Genomic DNA, 19,619 nt, shown 5'->3' on the forward strand with positions numbered 1-19,619 from the left:
TCGATCTGTGTGCTGAAAATACATGAGACTGTCTTTACATGGCCGTGGGGATACAAAGAGAAAGTCGACGAAGAGATGTTACTTAGGACCTAATGCAATGTTAGGCTTGATATATCAGTGCACGAAGATTTGCTGCACTCTTCTCTCACCCGTAAATTTCGACAGTTTTGGGTGGTTTGTTTTGGCTCCCATTCGTTGCCAAAGTGAGGTTAGGGACTGTGCACTGCTTTATAGTCTAACTGTCAAATTTATGTCTAAACAACGCAAACGGATCAAATGTGGGTGGCAATTAAGTGTATAACATAGGATTATAGATTTTTCCCGGTTCTCCCGGTTACTTTTCAAATTTTTGGTCATTTCCCGGTTCGCTGGTCACCCTGAATAGTTCCTTGGCGTGGGTGAGTTTCAACTCACGAGAAGCCGCCCTCTGAAGAAAGTATATCAATGCATTAGGTCCTAAGTTCTAAGATCCTAACATTGACAGATTCTCTTCGTCGACTTTCTCTTTGCATTAAGACATTAGGACATTCCCAGCTAATTTCAGCACACAGATCGATGAATCCAGCTATTATCTAGTCTAGCATTTTATATGGCAAACACGACAAGAAACGGTTCAGTAAGCGAATTATGCATTGTTTTAGCTTGATATATTTAATTGGAAGCAAATCAAAGAGTTCTAAGCATCAAAACTAAAACCATTTGGAGAAATCCAACGCTAAAGTTAACAATTGTGAAGTATGAAGATACGCGCAAACGGTTATTATAATAAAAAACAGATTTAAATTTGCGATTCGGACTGTTAGCTGAAAAAAGAGAACGAAAACGGCTCTCATAACATAGCGACGAAGAAAGAAGCAACAACACATCAATGCGCACGTTTTCTCCAGTCCAACCGGTCTAGTCCGTAGTAGGCGGGGTTCTACTTTTCTTCCGTCTTCTTTGAGGTAGGTCAAAGTCTTCGAAACCAACAAAAGCATGCCATGGTGGCGTACGTGCCGGAACACGCGAATCAAAATGACATCAATTTTGCTTTTATGACTCCTCTTCTCTATATAGGGGGAAGGACCCCCCGGAATCAGTGTCCAATTTATCAGCTACCAATTAAACAATTACAGCGAACCGATATGATCGTGTAAACAAACAAAAAAATACCCTCACTATCGCTAGGTAATGCAATCAAGAGAATCCAAAATCAACAATGGACGCACGTGGAACAACGCAGCAGATCGAAAAAAGCAAATGTAAACAATAATAGCACACGAAAATCGGCAGAAGAGGATGATTATTCGCCCGAAGAAACCGAAAGAGCAAACCCCTAAAATGCCGTTGAACTTGAGCAAGGTCAGCAAAACAAATATATTGACGGAAAAAAGGCTTGACCATCTGCCTGCCTACCGGTAGGCAGGTTCGACCGGTTCAATCGAGAAAGAGGAACAAAAGCACGCACCGAAAAAAAAAACAGCCTACTGCGTGAGCAGCACGTGTTTCAGCGCAGACTCTCGTGCGTGAGATTCCGGCTCTTTTGTATGTATGTACTCGTTCGCGAGTAGTTCCGTTCTTATCACAGACCTTGAAGGCGGACAGTCCCACCACTACTCTCGTGGTTGAGGAGATCTATTCTAAAAACGGCGGCGGTGCCGTAGCGTAACGGGCACTTGATATCTCTCATTTGACACTGAGCCGCAGCAGGTGAGTGCGGATAAATAGCTACTAACTGACACTGACTGATAGCGGGAGTTCAGAACGCAACGCTAGTCACGTACTCACTGCGAGTTTCCCAAATTAGCACAACCTACATACCGGACGAGTACGTATACGGGGGAAGATTTCGATGGAAGATACCGAAATTCGACGTCTGGCTGCGTGCAGTCTGGGGATTTGCCTTTGTTTGTTCCGTATTCGTATCCGTATCTGTATTGACACATTCTGCTGCTAATGATGCTTATTTTCTTGGGAAATTGTGAGCTCACGGAGTTGTAGACTTTTAATTGTTATATATACTGATTAAAGCTGGACGAACTTCGTAACTGCTGTTTTCAAAACTCGATCGATATTGCCTCTTCCGGGAAAATTTAAGGTTACGTCTCTGATAAATAGACGTAACTCTTCAGTCGCACACACATTTTGTTGTTTATGGTTTATTGGCGTTCTCGGCACCGCCGGAAAATCGTCTCTTCTAGCAAAGATTGACAGTTTCTTATGGGAATTTTCAGTGGAGTAAAAAGATAGTACGAAGTCCGCCATGTAAAGGGCTGCAGAATCGCCGTCAACGCCAATTCACCGCACTAGTTAGTATCATAATATGATACTAACTAGTGCGGTGAAACATGTCCGAAGGGTCTAACTCGAAACGAAACAATGACTTGGATCGTCGGTTTCTTACGAACGACAACACACCCACTCAAACTAACTTAATCATCTGACAGAGCAATGTTTGTTCAATGAGCTGGTATAGTCAGATTCCGTGGGTGTATGGTCATTCAAGAGAAATCGACGTTCAAAGTCATTGTTTACGTTTCGAGTTATACCCTTCTGACATGTTTCCCCTGATATGCTTTTTATTTCCTTGCATGCAAATTTGCGAGCCACTTAGCATGCAAGCTTGTGTCCGACTTGTGGTTACCGGCTTTCATGACGATGCTTTGAATGAAGAGTAGCGTTTGTTTGTTTTTAAAATAACAATTAGCTAGTGTTTGACGGTTAATGCTTGGTCTACAAATTGGTGTTTTAAGTGCCACGCACAATTGATCCTTGTTGTAATACTTTGCGGCAAATTTGACAGTTGTAACACCATGGTATCTGAAACTTTACTTCAAGGCTGTTGTGGTTCATGCCCAAGGTCTTTGGACGTATCCCGCAATTCCTCTGAAGTTGTCTTACAAGGCTCCTGGACTAGGTATTTGTCCCAGTAGGTATTTTGACACAAGGTCTTAATTCTGTGGTGCACATCCAATGGCCCCTAGTGAGTTTATGCGAACCACAGAATGCTTTCAGTCTGCGGAACGTATGAAACTTTTATCAAATTAAGATATTCTTGGATTTCATATTAGAGCTCTATTGGATTTGAAACTATCCTGTGAGTTATTTTCAGAATTCCGGCTAAATTTTTCAAAATTCCTTTCGTATTTTCCATAAATTTTTCAAAATTCCTCTAGAATTTTCCATAAGTTTGCTTCCGTTGGAGTTTCCCCAAAATTCCGTTATACATATTTTTAATTCTGTTGAACTCTCCTCAATACTCCCACATGCTGTGAGTTTGAACTTCCATGATATTTAACTCAACCTACTGCTAAACAACCTCTCCTTGACGCTGTCGGAAAATATTGGAAATGAATCAACTTCAGTCACAGATTCCATTCGAATTCTAATTACAATTCTTTTGAAATCAATGTCAGAACTCCTCAGAAGCATTGCTTTTGTACTCTTGTCAGAATTTATTTGGAGTTGTGGGGTTTTGGATATTTTTTTAATTGTCCTCTGATTTTTTTTAGTGCTTCTGAAATTCTTCTGGACAGATTCTCTGAAATTCTTCTGGACAGTGCCTCGGAATTCCCATGTAATACCTCCTTTAAATTTTCCTGAAGCTTTCCTCACGAAGCCTTTCAATTTCTTTTCAGAATCACTTTCTAGTCCTCTCGGAATTCCATAAGAATACTTTCCAGAAGTCCACAGGAATTCAATCTTAATTTTTTCCTGTAAATTCATCCAAGTTCAAGACAGATTCTCAACTTTTTTCGAGCTCATGGTTTCAAAAAAAAATGTATTAATACAATCTTTCACTTACCAAAAATTCAACCGTGTTTGGCGTTCAGCATAGCAGCCTTCGGATAATTTTCATGAATATGTAGCTCAGAAAACTTCTTAAGTCTCAATGAGACCTTGGAAATCTTTAGAGATATCCAACTTCAAAATATTAACTTAATTTTAGAGCTCATATGATCTGTTACAGTTTTATAGAAACAATATTTTTAATGATATGTGATATGATTTTTTTTTTCAAGATCTAAAAACAATAATTTGTTATTGATGCAATGAATTAGGAGGAAAATCGCTAAATAAAAACAACTTTTAATTGTCCCTTTAGCTTGTCTCCCCTTGGTCGTTTTCATCATCTCCTTACTACGGTGCTGAGTGTGGCCCGCGCTTTACGTAAAAACATGCAATATGGCCCGCCATATGTCTTCAGTTGAGCACCACTGTCTTTATTAATCTGAAGATGTCTCAGACTAATCCCATAAAGTTAGAGGACTTACCTTCCGAAGCTTCGGAAATTGTGCCACAATGGACATCTCTCAATTTGTCCTGCAAGGCCTTGCAAGGTCTCTATCCCACACAAGTCCTATGCATTTGTATCAAAACACATCTGAATTTTCCCCTCAAGGTCTTTGAACATGCTCACAGGTCTTCTGAATTTGCCTTGCAAGTAGTCAAGGCCAGGCATGGAAAATCATTTGCATTCATTTCGTGCATTCATTTACATTCATTTGCCTCTAACTTTTTTCATTAACAGCACTCCGCAAAATGATGTCAATAGCTTTTGTAGGTTTTGTTATTAGCTACAACTTTTGCTAACAAGTCAAATCCATATCTCTGATGTATGACGAACCAGAGCGAACAGAAGCCACTACTGTTTTTCAGTGAATGTAATTTACATTCACTGAAAAACAGTACCAAGTTCTGCCAGCTCTAGTTCGTGATGCATAAGAGATACAGATTTGAGTTATGAGCAATTGTTGTAGCTAACAACAAAACCTAGAAAAGCTCTACACATCATTTTGCGGAATGCTGTTGATGAAAAAAGTTAGAGGCAAATGAATGTAAATGATTGTATGAAATGAATGTAAATGATTTTCCATGCCTGGTCAAGGCTACTCCTACCTATAATGAGCCTGGAGTACAAAGCCTCTGCAGTTGTCCTACACTTAAAACATACGACATATAGTAGAAATGAATGTAATGTCGGCCTAAATGCCCCATAATTTGGTCCCATACATAAATTCAACAATCGACTAAATTTTCAATAGCGACCAAAAATATCCATTAGTAGCGTCCCAATGACGCGTCCATTTAGATAAGATTGATAAATAGTAGATTTTTAGCGATGCGCCCTATCTTTGATCCATAGGCCAACATTAGAGCCATTTCCCCTACATCAAACTGAATGTGTGGATGGAACTGGAAATGTAATCTCTGCAATCTATGTATATGTTTCTTACGAGAAATGTAATGGTAGTAATAGGAGGAACTTCGAGAAGTCCCGATAAGATCCTGTAATCGAGTAATGCTAATGAGCAGTTCCAGGTCAACTGACGAATCGAAATTTATTTTTCACACTCCGAATTCCATGAAACTTCGCACTAGGAGCCATGGAACAAGTTTGTGAGGAAACTTGGCCATTTTGACTACCGCCTAATTTTTCAAAATGACGTATTCGACATTTTTTAATAAATCATATCACGAGAACGGCTCATCTAATCAAAATTCTATTTGAAACAAAGTTGTAGGAAAATGGATTGCCCAAAAAAAAAACACTTATTCGTAAAAAAAACTGTTAAAAACTTCAATAACTTTTAACATTTTTAAACTTATCAATAATACTAACTTTTCTGAAATGGACACAACGGACACTTCAGAATTGGCCAACATCGTTAAACATCAACTTTAAGAAAACAATTTAGGCGTTTTTTATCCACGTAATATTTATGTGATTTGTCCATAGGAAACGATTTTCAAACAACAACAATTATTTGAGGAGTAATAGTTCAAAATTGTTACTAAAAGTTTATGCTTTACGATGTTGGTTAATTTTGACGGGTCCGTTGTATCCATTTCAAAAAAGTTAGCATTTTGATAAGCTTTCAAATAAACATAAGTTAAACAATCTCAAAATATATTTTTTTAATTTTTTGGGGAAAATTTGTTATTTTTATTTCAGTGTGTAGAACCGTTTTCGTGCTATGATTGGTTGAAAAACATCAACTACGCCATTTTGAAAAATTAGGCGTAAGTAAAAATGGCCGAACTAATGTCTTAATGTCTTAATTAATTGCCTATTCACGACGGCTGAGTGGCCTTCATCTTTTATTCACTTTCGCCATACGAAAACGGCTCATATAAAGGTTAAATCTCTTCATTCGTATTGAAGATAGGGGAAATGGATGTAATGTCGGCCTAAATGCCCCTAATTTGGGCCCATACATAAATTCAGCAGTCGACTAAATTTTCAATACCAACCAAATATATCCATTAGTACCGTCCCAATGACGCGTTCATCTAGATAAATTTGATAAATAGCAGATTTTTAGCGATGGGCCCAATCTTAGATCCATAGGTCAACATTAGAGCCATTTCCCTTATGTCTTAATTTTGAAAACATTTGAAATTATGTGAAAAATGTGTCTGATCGTCAGTATAATACTGAGTAAACCTTTTCATTTTTCAAGACTTTGAAAAACATCCAGAGAATTTTATTGAAATCATATTGAAAATCCATGGATATCAACAAAGTATAAAGCTTCTACAAAGTTTCCTGTACTTCTACAAATAAAGCTCCCTGAACTTCTTTCCATATTGAGGTTATTCGGTCGATGACACAAGGGAACTCTTTCAAGGGTAAGGGAGCAAATGAGTTTGCTGGTCGAAAGATCATCTATGATTACCATTGTATGGGTTGCTCAATAGACTTCTCTGACGTTTGTGAAATGCACAAGTATTAGTGCAGAACTCGGGGTAAATTATAAGTATTAGTGCAGGAAAACCTTTGAATTTACCCAAAGTTCTGCACTACTACTTGTGCAATTCACAAACGTCATAGCAGTCTATTCCAGGCAATGAGAAGGCAGACTCTCTCGCAAAGATGGGCAACAAGGCGAGATTTATGATAAAAGAATTTCACATGATGAATTTTACCCATTAGTACGTCAGAGTTGGCAAAACGATTGGACAAGTAATTCTCTTGGGCGGTGGTTACATTCCATTATTCCAAGTGTTTCTTCGAGAGTGTGGTTCAAAGGTCTGGATGTAAGTCGGGGCTTCATTCGCGTGATGTCAAGACTTATGTCCAACCACTACTCGCTAGACACACATCTCTACAGAATAAACCTCGTTGACAGTAAAATATGTAGGTGTAGAACCGGTCATGATGACATCGATCACGCAGTTTGGTATTCCCCGGGTAATGACGCTTCCATAGCACGACTGTTGGATACCCTTGTGGCCCGAGGTAGATAACCCTTCCGTGAAGTAAGAGATGTATTGGGAACCCGTGATCTTCCCTACATGCAGGCGATCTACGAATTCCTTTTCTTATTATCCTCCTGTTTCTGGGCTACTTGCCCCTGCCCAGCCAGGATTTGGTCAACCGTCCAAGGGTAGTATCTGAAGGAGGCTTCAGAAACCAGTTTCCTACCTAACTCCTTCCAATCGAAATTGTTACCCATTAACCTCGAGCCCGCCACGAGTAATTGGTACCCAATACTAACCTAGAATTACTGCTGTTTAAAATGTAAATTCAAACACTACTGATTTTTGGCTCCGCAAAGTGTCACACACGACTGAGTCTAGAAAATAAACGAAGTAGTTAAAACAAACTTCTTTCCAATCCATCAACACTATACCTCTATGAAGTTCCCTAAATTTTTGGCAAGTTCTGCGAATTGCTGGAAGATTGTGTCCATTTCTACGAAGTTTTCTGAACTTATACGATTTGTTCATAGCTAACACTAACTAAATGTTCACCAAGATTGCTGAACTTGTAAATGTTTCCTATGTCTCATTCACTGTTCTAGAAAATTTGTCCGAGATATCAGAACATCATGTTGAATTTCTACAATATTCTCATCGAAATGCTCGAAAATCTACATAATTCCTAGCACTTCAAGGATTCCAAAGTTTCTCGATTTTCTATTTAATTCGCTCAGCTTGTACAAACGTTGCTGAACTACTATAAATTCGCTGACCTTCTATGAAGCAGTCAGAACTTTTAAGAATTTCGTATATTTTCTGTTCTCAATCTTAAGTAAAAAAATTTGATCGCCACCCGTAACGTTTAAATTTTTAAATTAACCACTTTGTAATATACTTGTTTCTTTTTTTAAGGTTTTCATGGCTTGCAGACAGAGGGCGTAATATGTGATAATCTTTTTTTTTTTTTAAATTTAGGCACAACATATCAAAACATTGTTTTTGAGTTTTATTTTATTTTCTGTTATCAAGTTTTGGGTTTTCGCTCAATACTCCTATGCGACTAGACTACCATGCCTTGGTCCATGTTACAGTCGCTATAAATCAATGGCGACGCATGGTAGTCTAGTCGCATAGGAGTATTGGGCTAAAACCCAAAACTTGATAGTTAAAAAACTAAAAAAAAATAGAAAAACTAAATAAAACTATAACAGGGTGTCTACTCAATCCAAGGAATCAAATTCCCTGAGTTTTCCAGGTTTTTCCAGGTCGGATGAAAAAAAATTCCAGGTGCCTACAAATTATACACATTATTATTTTATCTATTTATCCATCTGGAATCCCTTTTATGTATTTATTGATTTATGTTATTTTCGATTGTTCAAACTTGGGCGTTGATACTTATATGTCGGCACAGCAAAAAAGTTATTGAATATTACAGCAGCACAGATGCACATAGGTTGTTTAATATTAATTTGTTCAATTTATGTTTAATAAATGCACGTTAGTGCAATGTAAAAGTACCTCCACTATTGGTGCATTTATCCTACACATAATTTGCGAAAAGAAATTATATCCATGGGTGTAATATTGTATTTGGTTTTTGCAATCACATTAGTTATTCATACAGTAGCATGCATTACATCAATCAATATTACATTCTTTTTAGGTATTTGTGTAGTATTTTTTAAATTCAAGAATATAAATACAAGTAAGAACCCTGTCTATACTATTTCGATAAAACGATATATCAAAATTTGATAACAATATGCTTTCAAAAACAAAATATCATTTTGATAATATGTTTGAGTCCAACTCTGTTTGGAAGATCAAGACAGAATAAATCATGGTTTCACATGTCTAAAATCTCTTAAGGTCCGTTTAGACTATCTGATTTCTTGGTCTGATTTTGACCGCCGCCATAATGAAAAATCTACTCGAATTTACTTTCGACACACTTTGTCGAGCCCTTCTGCTTGCACATGTCGAAAAAACTGTCAATTTAAATTTCAAAAAAAACTGTATCAGGAATCAAAAGTAAATACTTCCAGCATAAATTACCAGAAAATTGCTCTATTTCCGGCAGACGTATTTGCTTTTATTATTTTAAATAAAATGAGAAGGAGAAGGTGAACTTTGTGGAGTAGGAAATGGTTGCTCAGGAGGAACACCGGCAGGGATCTGGCTCATCTTGTCCTTCAAGAGCTGCGATATGAAGATGAAAATGGATTTCAAAACTTCGCCAGGATGTCGATACCAACTTTAGACAAGCTAGTGGGAAAAGTTCTCACTAGATCTACATGATTCCTTGAGTTCTAAAAAATTCTGTTAACAACTCAATTCTGCAAGGTCTTCAAACCTTCTGACGTCCCTGAAGTTTTGTTTCTGTTCTCCGGTAAAATTTCTTTAAAGATCAACAATCTTTCCAGACGATCTGCAAATTTCTCGGTAGTTCTACAGATTTCTTTGAAGTTCTGTGTGTTCTTCAGAAGTTCTGCAAATTTTCCTAAAAATCTACAAAATTCCTGAATCCCTGAAGATTTAAGATCCTTGAAGATCAACAATTATCTCTGATGTTCACAAAATTTCTAATAATCTACAAACTTCTCGAAAGTTCTGTAATTTTCTCTGCAGATTTTCATGATTCAATCTGCAAATATCTCTGAACATCTATACAATTTTCTAAAGAATTGAAAGATTATCTAGAAATGTTTTAGCTTTTCGGAAGTTTTAGGAAGTATTCTGAAGTTTATCTAATTTTTCTGAAGCTGTGCAAATATCTCTAAAGATCAGCGAACATACCTGAAGCTCTGTAAATGTCTCTCAAAATCCAAGAACCGCAGTAAAATTCTGAAAATTTATTTAAACATCTGCTAATTTTTGAGTAGATTTAAGATCTACCCTCTGAACTTTTCTGAAGTTCCTAAAATTTATTTCAAATTATGTGAAGTTTTCTGAAATACTGTATTTCTGTTCTAAAGATCTACGAACTGCCCTTAAGTTCAATAAATTTCACAGTAGATCTCCGAATTTTTCTAAAGTTCTTTAAATTTCTTTGTGGATTCTTGATCTAAAGATCGACGAACTTTCTGACGTTCTACAGATTTCTATTAAGGTCTACGGACTTCTCTGAAGTTCTTTAGATCTATCTATTTCCTACTTCCATGGAGTTCTGCAAAATATTGTACTTTTGTACTTCGCTGCAATTTGTTTTTGGAATTGAGGTGTTTTCTGACATTTAACGAATTTTTCGGAAGATCTCACATTGAAAATTTTTGTCAAATTCCTGCAAATATCTTTAAAGTTCTGTATAGTTGTCTTAAGCTCCGTAGCTCTATTCCCAAGATCTACAAAAAAAAGTTGAGGCTCAATAAATTTCTCAGTAGATCTGCAAACTTCTCTGATGTTTTGTAAATTCCTCTCGGGTTACCCTGAAGATTTGAAAATTTACTTGAAGATTACCTAAAGTTGTCAAAATTTATCTGAAAATATTTGAGCTTCCTTGAAGTTTTAAATGTCTCTCTCAAGATCTACACATTTTCCTGAAATCGTGTAAATATTTTTTTTAAATCGCCGCACTTCCCTGAAGTTCTGATTTTTTTACTGAAGATCCATTAACATTTCTGAGATTCTTGTGATTTTTTCAGAAGTCCTGTAGCTTTGTTCTGAAAATCTACGAACTTTTCTGTTGTTGAATAATGTTTCGAGGATCTCCAAACTTCTGTGAATTACTTTATATTTCACTGTATATTCTTGGAATTGTCTGAAGTTATGCGAATTTCCCTGAAGATTTGCAAAATTTCGCTTATAGTTTTACAAATTGATTTGAAATTATTTTTGCTTGCTTGAAGTTTTGAAAATTTCTTTGAACATTTATCTGAAGATCTACGACCTCTCTTGTGATTTTGTTTTTATGAATTTCTGCTAATTACTTTTAATTTGTTTGTAGTTCTGTTCTCAAGATCTACGGACTACCCTGAAGCTCAACAAATTTCTCTTTAAAAAAAACCTATGTACCCGAGCAGACCCGACAGTGATTTTTTGAATATTAGTACTTCATATCATGGTTGATCAAACAACCAATTTTGGCTGCCAGATACTGTCATTTTCAGAGAAATTTTAACTGTAAAATTGGTAAAATTTTGCTTCAAAATCGCTTTACAACGCAAATGAAGCGATTTACAATATTGCCGTCTTGAGAAGAGTTGTGTATTTTAATGAAAAAATAGTTTTATAGTAGTCCTGACAAAAATCCATTCATATTTCGCTACAATTATGACGGAGAAACTTAGTGTCTTCAGCAAAGATCACGAAATTCATAGTTCTACAACTTATCCGAAAAGAAAAACATATTATCTTGTGATTTAAAAAAGTTAGTTTTTCTAAGTGTAATACCACCTTAATAATAATTTATGTATGGATATTTCAGAAGATGCAGAATAACATTTCAAGAAACTTCTTCGAAGAAACCATATCGCTAAAACATCGTGAAAATCGAGAAAAGGATTTTAACCGTCCTTTTTTCCAGAATGGTCCTATGTGCGCCATTTTGAAACTTTTACAAGATTGCGAAATGACCTAATTTTTTAAAACAAAAAATATATGAATCATTGCCAAACAGCAAACAATTATGCAATGTTTCATGCAAACCGGAGAAGATCGAGTTTTTTTCGATTCGTCATTTGGCGGGGGGCTGCTCTAATCGAAGAGAATTGTAAAGTGACTGTCAATACTGCTTTGGAGAAGATCTGTACCGAGTTCTGCAGAGAAATTCTAGACAAAATGACCCAAACTCACAACTACAAAAAATAGTGCGATGGTGCAATTTTCAACGACATTTCGGGACGTTTTTTATACAAGGTGAAAGTCGTCTAATCTAGAAGAGCTATAAGGTGAAAGCATCCCATTTAATCCTAGAGCTTTTCGCACCAACAGCAAGCTTGTTGCGGCGAACGTTCGACGCGTCACGACCGAAACAGATAGCACTAAACCAACAGGCGTCATTAAAAACCGATTCCGGAGATTACGACGATGAGGAAATCTATCCGCTTTTACTTGCTTGCTTGCACGTGGTCTACGTGACCGTACCCACCGATGCACCAACGGCAATTTTAGATAAACGCATGCTGTTTGTGGATGGAGTTTGCGTGGAATGAAGGAAAACCAAAACGCCTAAAACTTCCAACATATGGTCGACTTCGAGCTAGATATGTAGGTAGGCAGCCGGGCCCGGCTGACGTGACCGAAACAATGCAATGCTAGGTACCTACTATAATACACAGATACACACACGGTAGAAGGGCGAGAAGGTTTGTTATTAACGGGTAATGATCGATTGAGGGTGTGTTTCCCGTTGCGTTTGTTTTGCAAGGTGAATGACCACAGTTATGGAATATTGTTGTATACCATTGTGTTAATTGTGATCCAATGTTTCTAACAATTTCAGAAGTTTAAAGAATTCAACGTTTAAGCTGAGGAACAACAATCTTAGAAAACGTTTTTTTTTTTTTCTCGATTTTTAACTAAAACAATGATTAGTCGCATCCCAGAAAAAAAAAATCCCGAGGAATCCATTAAGGTCGCTATAAGACTCAGCCATTTGAACTCAAGGCAAACACCATGTTTGAAACTCTAACAATGCCATCTACAAGAATTTTGGTCTGCGCACTTTGGTATTCCCTTCTGGAAGATGAATCCCCGAGTGCTGAAAACTAGTAAATCGTACTGCTGCAGCTGCTTCGAACTGGAAATTACAAATAACAAGTGCACAAGCCACCCACCCAGTTCGTAAGTACAGTTATGACTCACAATGCAGTTCCGATGAAATCGAGAGACGATGGCAAGTTTACTGTCAACAATTTGTTCAGAGATGACTAGCATTATTTGGTGTTAAAATTTACCCTAAACAAGACAGACCGTCGTTCTTGGCGAAGTGATGTCGGTGGAGAACGTCATTCTAATCACATCGGATGATGCGATAGATTGCATCCAGATAGCGGAGCGGGATAACATTAAAAGGTGATTGATGGTTTTAAAAGGGAAATTATCGCCAATGCGTGGTAGAAACCACGAACACCCGCAGATAAGATTGCATTGCCGTTTCTGGTTTTATGAAGCGCACACGTACCTAATAAGGATTATTTGCGTCTGCCCTAAATTTATGTGATAGGACTAGCTCAGTCACCAAGAGTCGGTGGAAATTTGTTCCGCGGCTTACCTTGGTTCGCTCTCTGATGTTGTACTGGCCCAGCTTTCCGTTGTTAATCATTCGCTTACAGTTTGTGATTATGGCATCCACCTGTTGTAATCGTCAAGGAAAGCAAAATCAGTCGATTAGTATTCAATCAAACCATCCTGCCCAAATCGAAGCTACTTACCCTATTGATCAGGTACCCAATGTTGTTACATCCTGGCTCTCCGCCACCGATCCACACGATCTTGTCCCCTCGGATGTGCCGCATATTTTTTCCACCCTTATTGGAGACAAGCTGTCCATCCTTTTAAAACATAAAACGAAAATAAACAAACACATTAGAAATGCAATTTACCACCGCCTGATAACACGATGATCCCAAGCGTCGGACTTCTTATCGTTGCAAATAAAAAAAGAACACACTCCTCAATGAGGCGTAAAATTTGCTCACTCCTAACTCGTTAGAACCAGAAAAAAATGTGCAGTACTAAGCAACTGATAAGATAAGAAGCCCAAACGGCGCGGCGCGGCGCGCCTTGGACCACCCTCAAACAAAACCGCTCACCTTAAACACCCCGGACGAGTACATGTTGGTGACTTCTTGGAGAACGTGCAATCCCCGGTCCTGTCCCAGGAAGTTGTCCAGCACGCAAACCCCGTATTCGTTCATGTCCCGGATCAAACTGTGGCACGCTTCTTCCAAACTTTCCTGCTCAAAGTCGGCCAACAAGGCATCTTCCTGACTAGCGATCTGCGGCTGTGGCTGATTGAGCCCCAGCAAATTGTCTATTTTGGCATTCAACAGGGCACTGACACTTTCGTCCGTACTGGCACTGTTGGTGTTGTTGCTGCCCAGCAGAACCGGTGATCCGTTCCCGCTCCCACTGCCAATCAGCTGTTGTTGCTGTTGCTGCAGCGTGGTCGCCACGGATGGCTGTGTCAACTGCATCTCACCGTTCGGTAATACTACTCCCCTTTCGTCCACCAACAACAACGAATCCTGCGGACTTCCGCCACCCGTACCGACACTGTATCCACTATTGGCACTGTTACTACTGACGCTGCTTCCACTCGCGATCAGATTATTCCTATCGACACTTTCCCCGAGGGATTCTTCGAAAAAGTTCAAATTGTTGATGTTGTTCAGGAAATTGTTTTCATTCAAGATGTGATCGACGTCTATCTGGTCCAAATCGACGAGCTCCTCGACGGTGGTGAGTGAATCGTTCGGGAACAGCTTCGAGACTGCGTTCTCGTTGAGCAGCAGTTCGTCCTCGACGTCTACGATGTCTACGCCAGCAGCAGCAGGAGTGGGCGAAGGCGAGGAAGCAGACGACGACGTCGACGCCAGCAACGACGGTGAGAGGGGGGAGCAGGGTGATTGCGACTGCGGCGAATGTAGCTGTTGTAGTTGCTGTTGCTGTTGTACGAACGGTTGCTGGTGTGTGATGAACGGGATGCAGAGAGAAGAGAACAGAAGAAAACAAGGTGGGTTAGTTGATCGATCGCAGTCGAAAAAATATGATAAATAAAAATATTTAACGGCTCAAAATTTATGATTTTTCATCCAGAAGTAAAAAGATATCATGTCTTAGACCAACAGGTGAACCTGGCCATATCCGGATACCCGGAACCAGTTTCGAAAAATGTTTACAAACAAACCTTGTAAGGTCATTTTCTCGCGAGCCAAAACCTACATTCGCAAACCTAGAACACAATCGGGTAGAGGAGAATTTCCTCTACCTGTTCATGTTGTTGGTTTGCGTTGGCGGACATCGATTCGCGGCAAAATGGCCTTACAAGGTTTGTTTACAAAATGGAGTTGAGGTCTTTTCAATTGTTGGTCTTGAAATGTTTTATTTGTCACACGATAGGTTTTCTAACGCAAACATAAATTGGCCATTGCCAACACCCGTTCCAGCTGAGCATGAGCATGAGCATTGACGACCATACATTTCAGTAGTTGCTACTCCGTGATTGACCAGATTTGGCGAAATTTGCTCAAAGAACCATATGAATGGGGCTTAGGATTTGTATTCCATTATCAGTGTACATCACGGAGAATCCATATTTTTCAGGTCAATAACGGCGCCGGCCACGTCCTTACGGTCATCGGGGAGGGAAAAGGTTGTTATTTCACTACTAAAGACCGAGTATACCTTTGCATCTTCACGGTTGTCACGATAAGGACGTTTTTGTTAATGGGAAGGGTAAATTAGGTCTGGATTCACATTGGAAAGTGATGCGATCTTTTAAAACCTGTTAAGCAAATGACGCGACCATATCAACTCAGTAATGTAAAGAGCCTTGGGGTTTAACCCACGATCTTCTGCTCAGTAAGCAAAAACGGTCGCTCTAAGGCCACCGTGCCCCTTACATAACCACAAAAAAAGAAATCATCAAAAGTAGCAACAACGTCTTCCGAACCGATTCAGGCATACGTCACATTTGTCTAATTATACTTATTACTTTTCTGAATCGTTCCTCCAATTTCTGTTATTACCGATTTTCTACAATAGAGGCCTGGATATACAGGGTGCGTGACGAATTTTTGCAGTAAATGGCATATTTGAGAAAAAATACACCAGTTAGTTATTCTAGCAATGAATTTTGTGCGATTTATTTTCTTTCGCAACATATGGAAGTTGTAAGTAAATTTATTCAAAAAAATTGCCTTCCCTTTCGACGACTGTAGTTAGACGCTTCCGGAAACTGCAGTATGCACGTTTTAAAATGTTTCGATCCATAGATGTCATCACTGCCTTGATTTTAGCTTTTAGCGACTTAAGTGTGGTGTGAAGGGTTCTATTGGTATCCCGTTGGACGAAGCCCTATACAAAATAATCCAACGGATTGATATCGGGACTGCTTGGGGGCCAAATTTCTTACTCCCAAATTTACGAAATATTTTCCGTAAGCGATTTCTGTGCTTTATTAGCAGTATGAGCAGGTGCTCCGTCTTATCACTTTCCCAAGCCTTTTTTAATATTATACACTGTTCTTTCAGACACATTTACCGACCGAATTATTTCTTTCATGCATACTCCGGCGCGCAACAAAGCGACAACGGCTGACAGATTGCTCTCTTGTTTCGACATCTTTACTTTTACTCAACATTGTTTGTTTAAATCTTACACCTAACAGTATAAGCTATCCAGTGCTGCCAAATATATCTAAATCATGATGCACAAGCATGAGAAATTACTATTTGAAATTTAAGGCAAAAATTCGTCACGCACCCTGTATTAACTTAGTAATGTAATGAGGCTTGGGTTTTAACCCATGATCTTCTATTCATTAAGCAAAACTAGTTGCTCTATAGCCCCTGAGCCCCTTACATTACCACAATCTACGACCGACTCAACAAAAAGTTATTCAAATGAAGCGACGTTTCTGAAAGCAGCCAACAATGTCTTCCAAACTGGATCACCCTTTCCGAAAATCATGGTTTAAACTATTCAACTTTTGGTTATTAACAGCGCTTTATGCTCTCGGAACCCAACGACGGTGGTTTATTCTGTTGTGGGAGAGCTTTGGATTAAATCCATGATATTCTGCTCACTAAGCAAAACAGATCCCTCCAGGGTTAACGAGCATCTCAAAGCCACAACACTCCACGACAAAATATGATTAAGTTTTTACTTGGTATGTAATGAACAACAGAGATACGCGATAATTTATATAGTTTCAGCGGCTGATGGTTAATTTTAAATATACTAACGGTACTTCCTACGGCGACAACAGCGAATTTGTAACTTACCATTTATCTAGGATATAACACCCAGCACCTCCACGATTTTTTCAATAGAGGCCTGGATAGATCAACTCAGTAATATAACGAGGCTTGGGCACGAACACACCCTTTCTGAGTGTACGCTCACGAATCATAAGATCGCTGATTGTAACTTTCTGGAAGCGAAATTGATAGGTTTTATGTGTCAGATACTTGCCTTTCAACATCTTCTTGTATCTAACAAGTACAAAATATCATTATAACGTCTAATGATTTCAAAATTCAGAAAATCATTTTTTATAGCAAGTGAGTGGAAGCAACCCTGGGTCCAAGGCATGATTTATATTTACTTCTGGATGAAAAATCATACATTTTGAGTCATCAGACGGTACCAGTGCATGACGTTTTGGAAGTGTCTTCTTTGTGGCCCTGCTGGACCTAGTATGCAGATGTGGCTAGATCCATCTCTTGGTCTATGGCGGAACTTTGAAGCACAAGTCTTAGTGAGACTGCTCATTAACAGTGGCTGTGTGTGTGACCTAATGTCACCGAAACGAATAATCATAACACGGTACTCGTTGTTGTTTTTGTTTTGCACTACAAAATTTCACGGCAATTTGTATCCTAATCACAGCAAACCGGTGATTTTCCAACTCCAAACCGAAAAACTTGTCACGGTGGATCAAGTAGAGAATTGAAACTCGGAATGATACCTACGAACTGGCAGCTTCCACCTCCGTTGAGTGAACTACCGTCATTCGAAAGCTGCTGAAAATTCAAGAATTCAAAAAGAGGAAAGATCCGGTACCTACATCACGATCCAACGGAAGACGTAGCAGGATCTAATGTTGGAGAAAATGAAAATGAAAGGTTGAAGGACTACAATCCTACAAACGGTACGTATTGATAAACAATATATTTCCATTTTAGATGTCCTCTGTATGCTTTAACAATTCTTGGAATCGACCGACCCCTTCTAAAGAATGATAACAACAGTGTCGAATTGGTCAGTGACATTCAAATGGTCAGCGAGTACTGTGCCAAGTTGCCGAGCGTCACAACTTAACTCCCCCCGTTGTGGCAATGCACCATACGAAAACCCATAAATGCTTCACTAAAGGGCTTAGGAAAAGTGGAAGATAACTCTGAGATAGCAAATTAATGATCGAGGAAGGTCCCACCAGCATTGTGAATGGCATCATTGCCATAGTTTTAATTTTCAAAGCAAATTTTATTACGCATCTGTTCCATTTCAGCTGGAATTTTACTCGGTGTCAGCATAAAGCAAAGAAAGAAGCGTTTCACTTTTTGCGACAATCATAACAAAACCAATAATTGACAGCTATTTGTTTATTTGTTTTGTTTGCATCAACAGACTAGAAACAGTCCCAATGATGTGTTGTAAAAAAAAAGTACAGCTTATATAGACTACATATACTATAGTTACAAACGAAAATAACTAGGAAAGCATTGTCAAGTTACTTAAAATGTATAAGTCTTAAATTGTACACTTAGCTGTTGGGCGTCAAGCGCCAAAGGTCAGCAAAAAAGGCAGAGAATCTTCGGCGAAGCATATTCCGTGTCAAGTGGAAATCGAACATCCACGCTACTCGGTTGAACACTCGCTGCAAATAGCACTTTCTAAGCTATAATTAGTTCGAAGAAGTGGAAGTCTTAGCATAAGACTGTTGCGTAGTGATCGAGGTTGAACATTAATGTTCACTTGTTGCAGAATTTCTTCGCAGTAGATTCTTCCTTGCAGAGTATCGGCGACGGTTCAGGCTCTGAAAACATCTCTTCGGATACGATTGATCAATTGGCAGCGATTCTCGTAGATTGGAAGACGAAGTGGCTGTCTCCAAGGCAACTTACAGAGCACGAAGCGAAGAAAACGTCGTTGCACTGATTCAATTCGCTCGGCCCCACTATTGTAGTTCGGGCTCTAGACTGCAGCGCAGTATTCCAATGTATATCGTACGAGAGCGCAATAGAGCGATTTCAAGCAGTAAATGTCTGTGAAGTTCTTAGTAATCTAGAAGACAAAGCCAAGAGTTCTTTGAGCTTTGTCGACGACATACGATATATGGTGTGAGTATGTCAGCTTTGAGTCTACAAAAAAGGCCTAAGTCTCACGTAATGCACCCGTTCGATAGTCGTGCCTAGTAGTTTGTAGTTGAAAATAATTGATTGTTTCTTGCATGAGAAAGTAATCACTGTACACTTAGCTGGGTTGACCACCAGTCGGTTTAGACAACACCAGTCAGCAAAGATGTCAATCTGATCTTGGAGAGAACGTAAATTATGAACAGCCCCTTATAAAGTTACAGTTTTTTTTTAAAGAGATGCGGGATCAAAAAAGACCCTAATGCACTAGGAAGGTTAATCCAGGTTGATGAAAGCCATTCCATAGCATAACTATACCCAAGTAACTAACAAGGCAGCTAATTCGCCTTTTTGCAATATAAGGCTAATATGCGGCTAATTCAAACCTTAGCACGCCCTTTGTTAGCC

The 19,619-nt window shown here is 38.7% G+C and overlaps 1 protein-coding gene across 1 annotated transcript in view; it reads right to left on the reverse strand.

Moving 5' to 3' along the window:
- Positions 1–19,619, reverse strand: part of Hph (HIF prolyl hydroxylase) — a 35,593-nt gene that overhangs the window by 8,774 nt on the left and 7,200 nt on the right. Inside the window, exons 2-4 of the mRNA XM_065217181.1 lie at positions 13,941–14,813; positions 13,560–13,679; positions 13,400–13,480 (exon numbers count right to left, since the gene is read on the reverse strand). Coding sequence (XP_065073253.1) covers positions 13,400–13,480; positions 13,560–13,679; positions 13,941–14,813 — 1,074 coding nt within the window. The remainder of the gene's footprint in view (positions 1–13,399; positions 13,481–13,559; positions 13,680–13,940; positions 14,814–19,619) is intronic.

This window comes from Ochlerotatus camptorhynchus, unplaced genomic scaffold, assembly GCF_037179485.1.
Source record: "Ochlerotatus camptorhynchus isolate MF236.1 unplaced genomic scaffold, CSIRO-AGI_Acam_v1.1 ptg000070l, whole genome shotgun sequence".
In the NCBI taxonomy this organism is placed as follows: Eukaryota; Metazoa; Arthropoda; class Insecta; order Diptera; family Culicidae; genus Ochlerotatus; species Ochlerotatus camptorhynchus.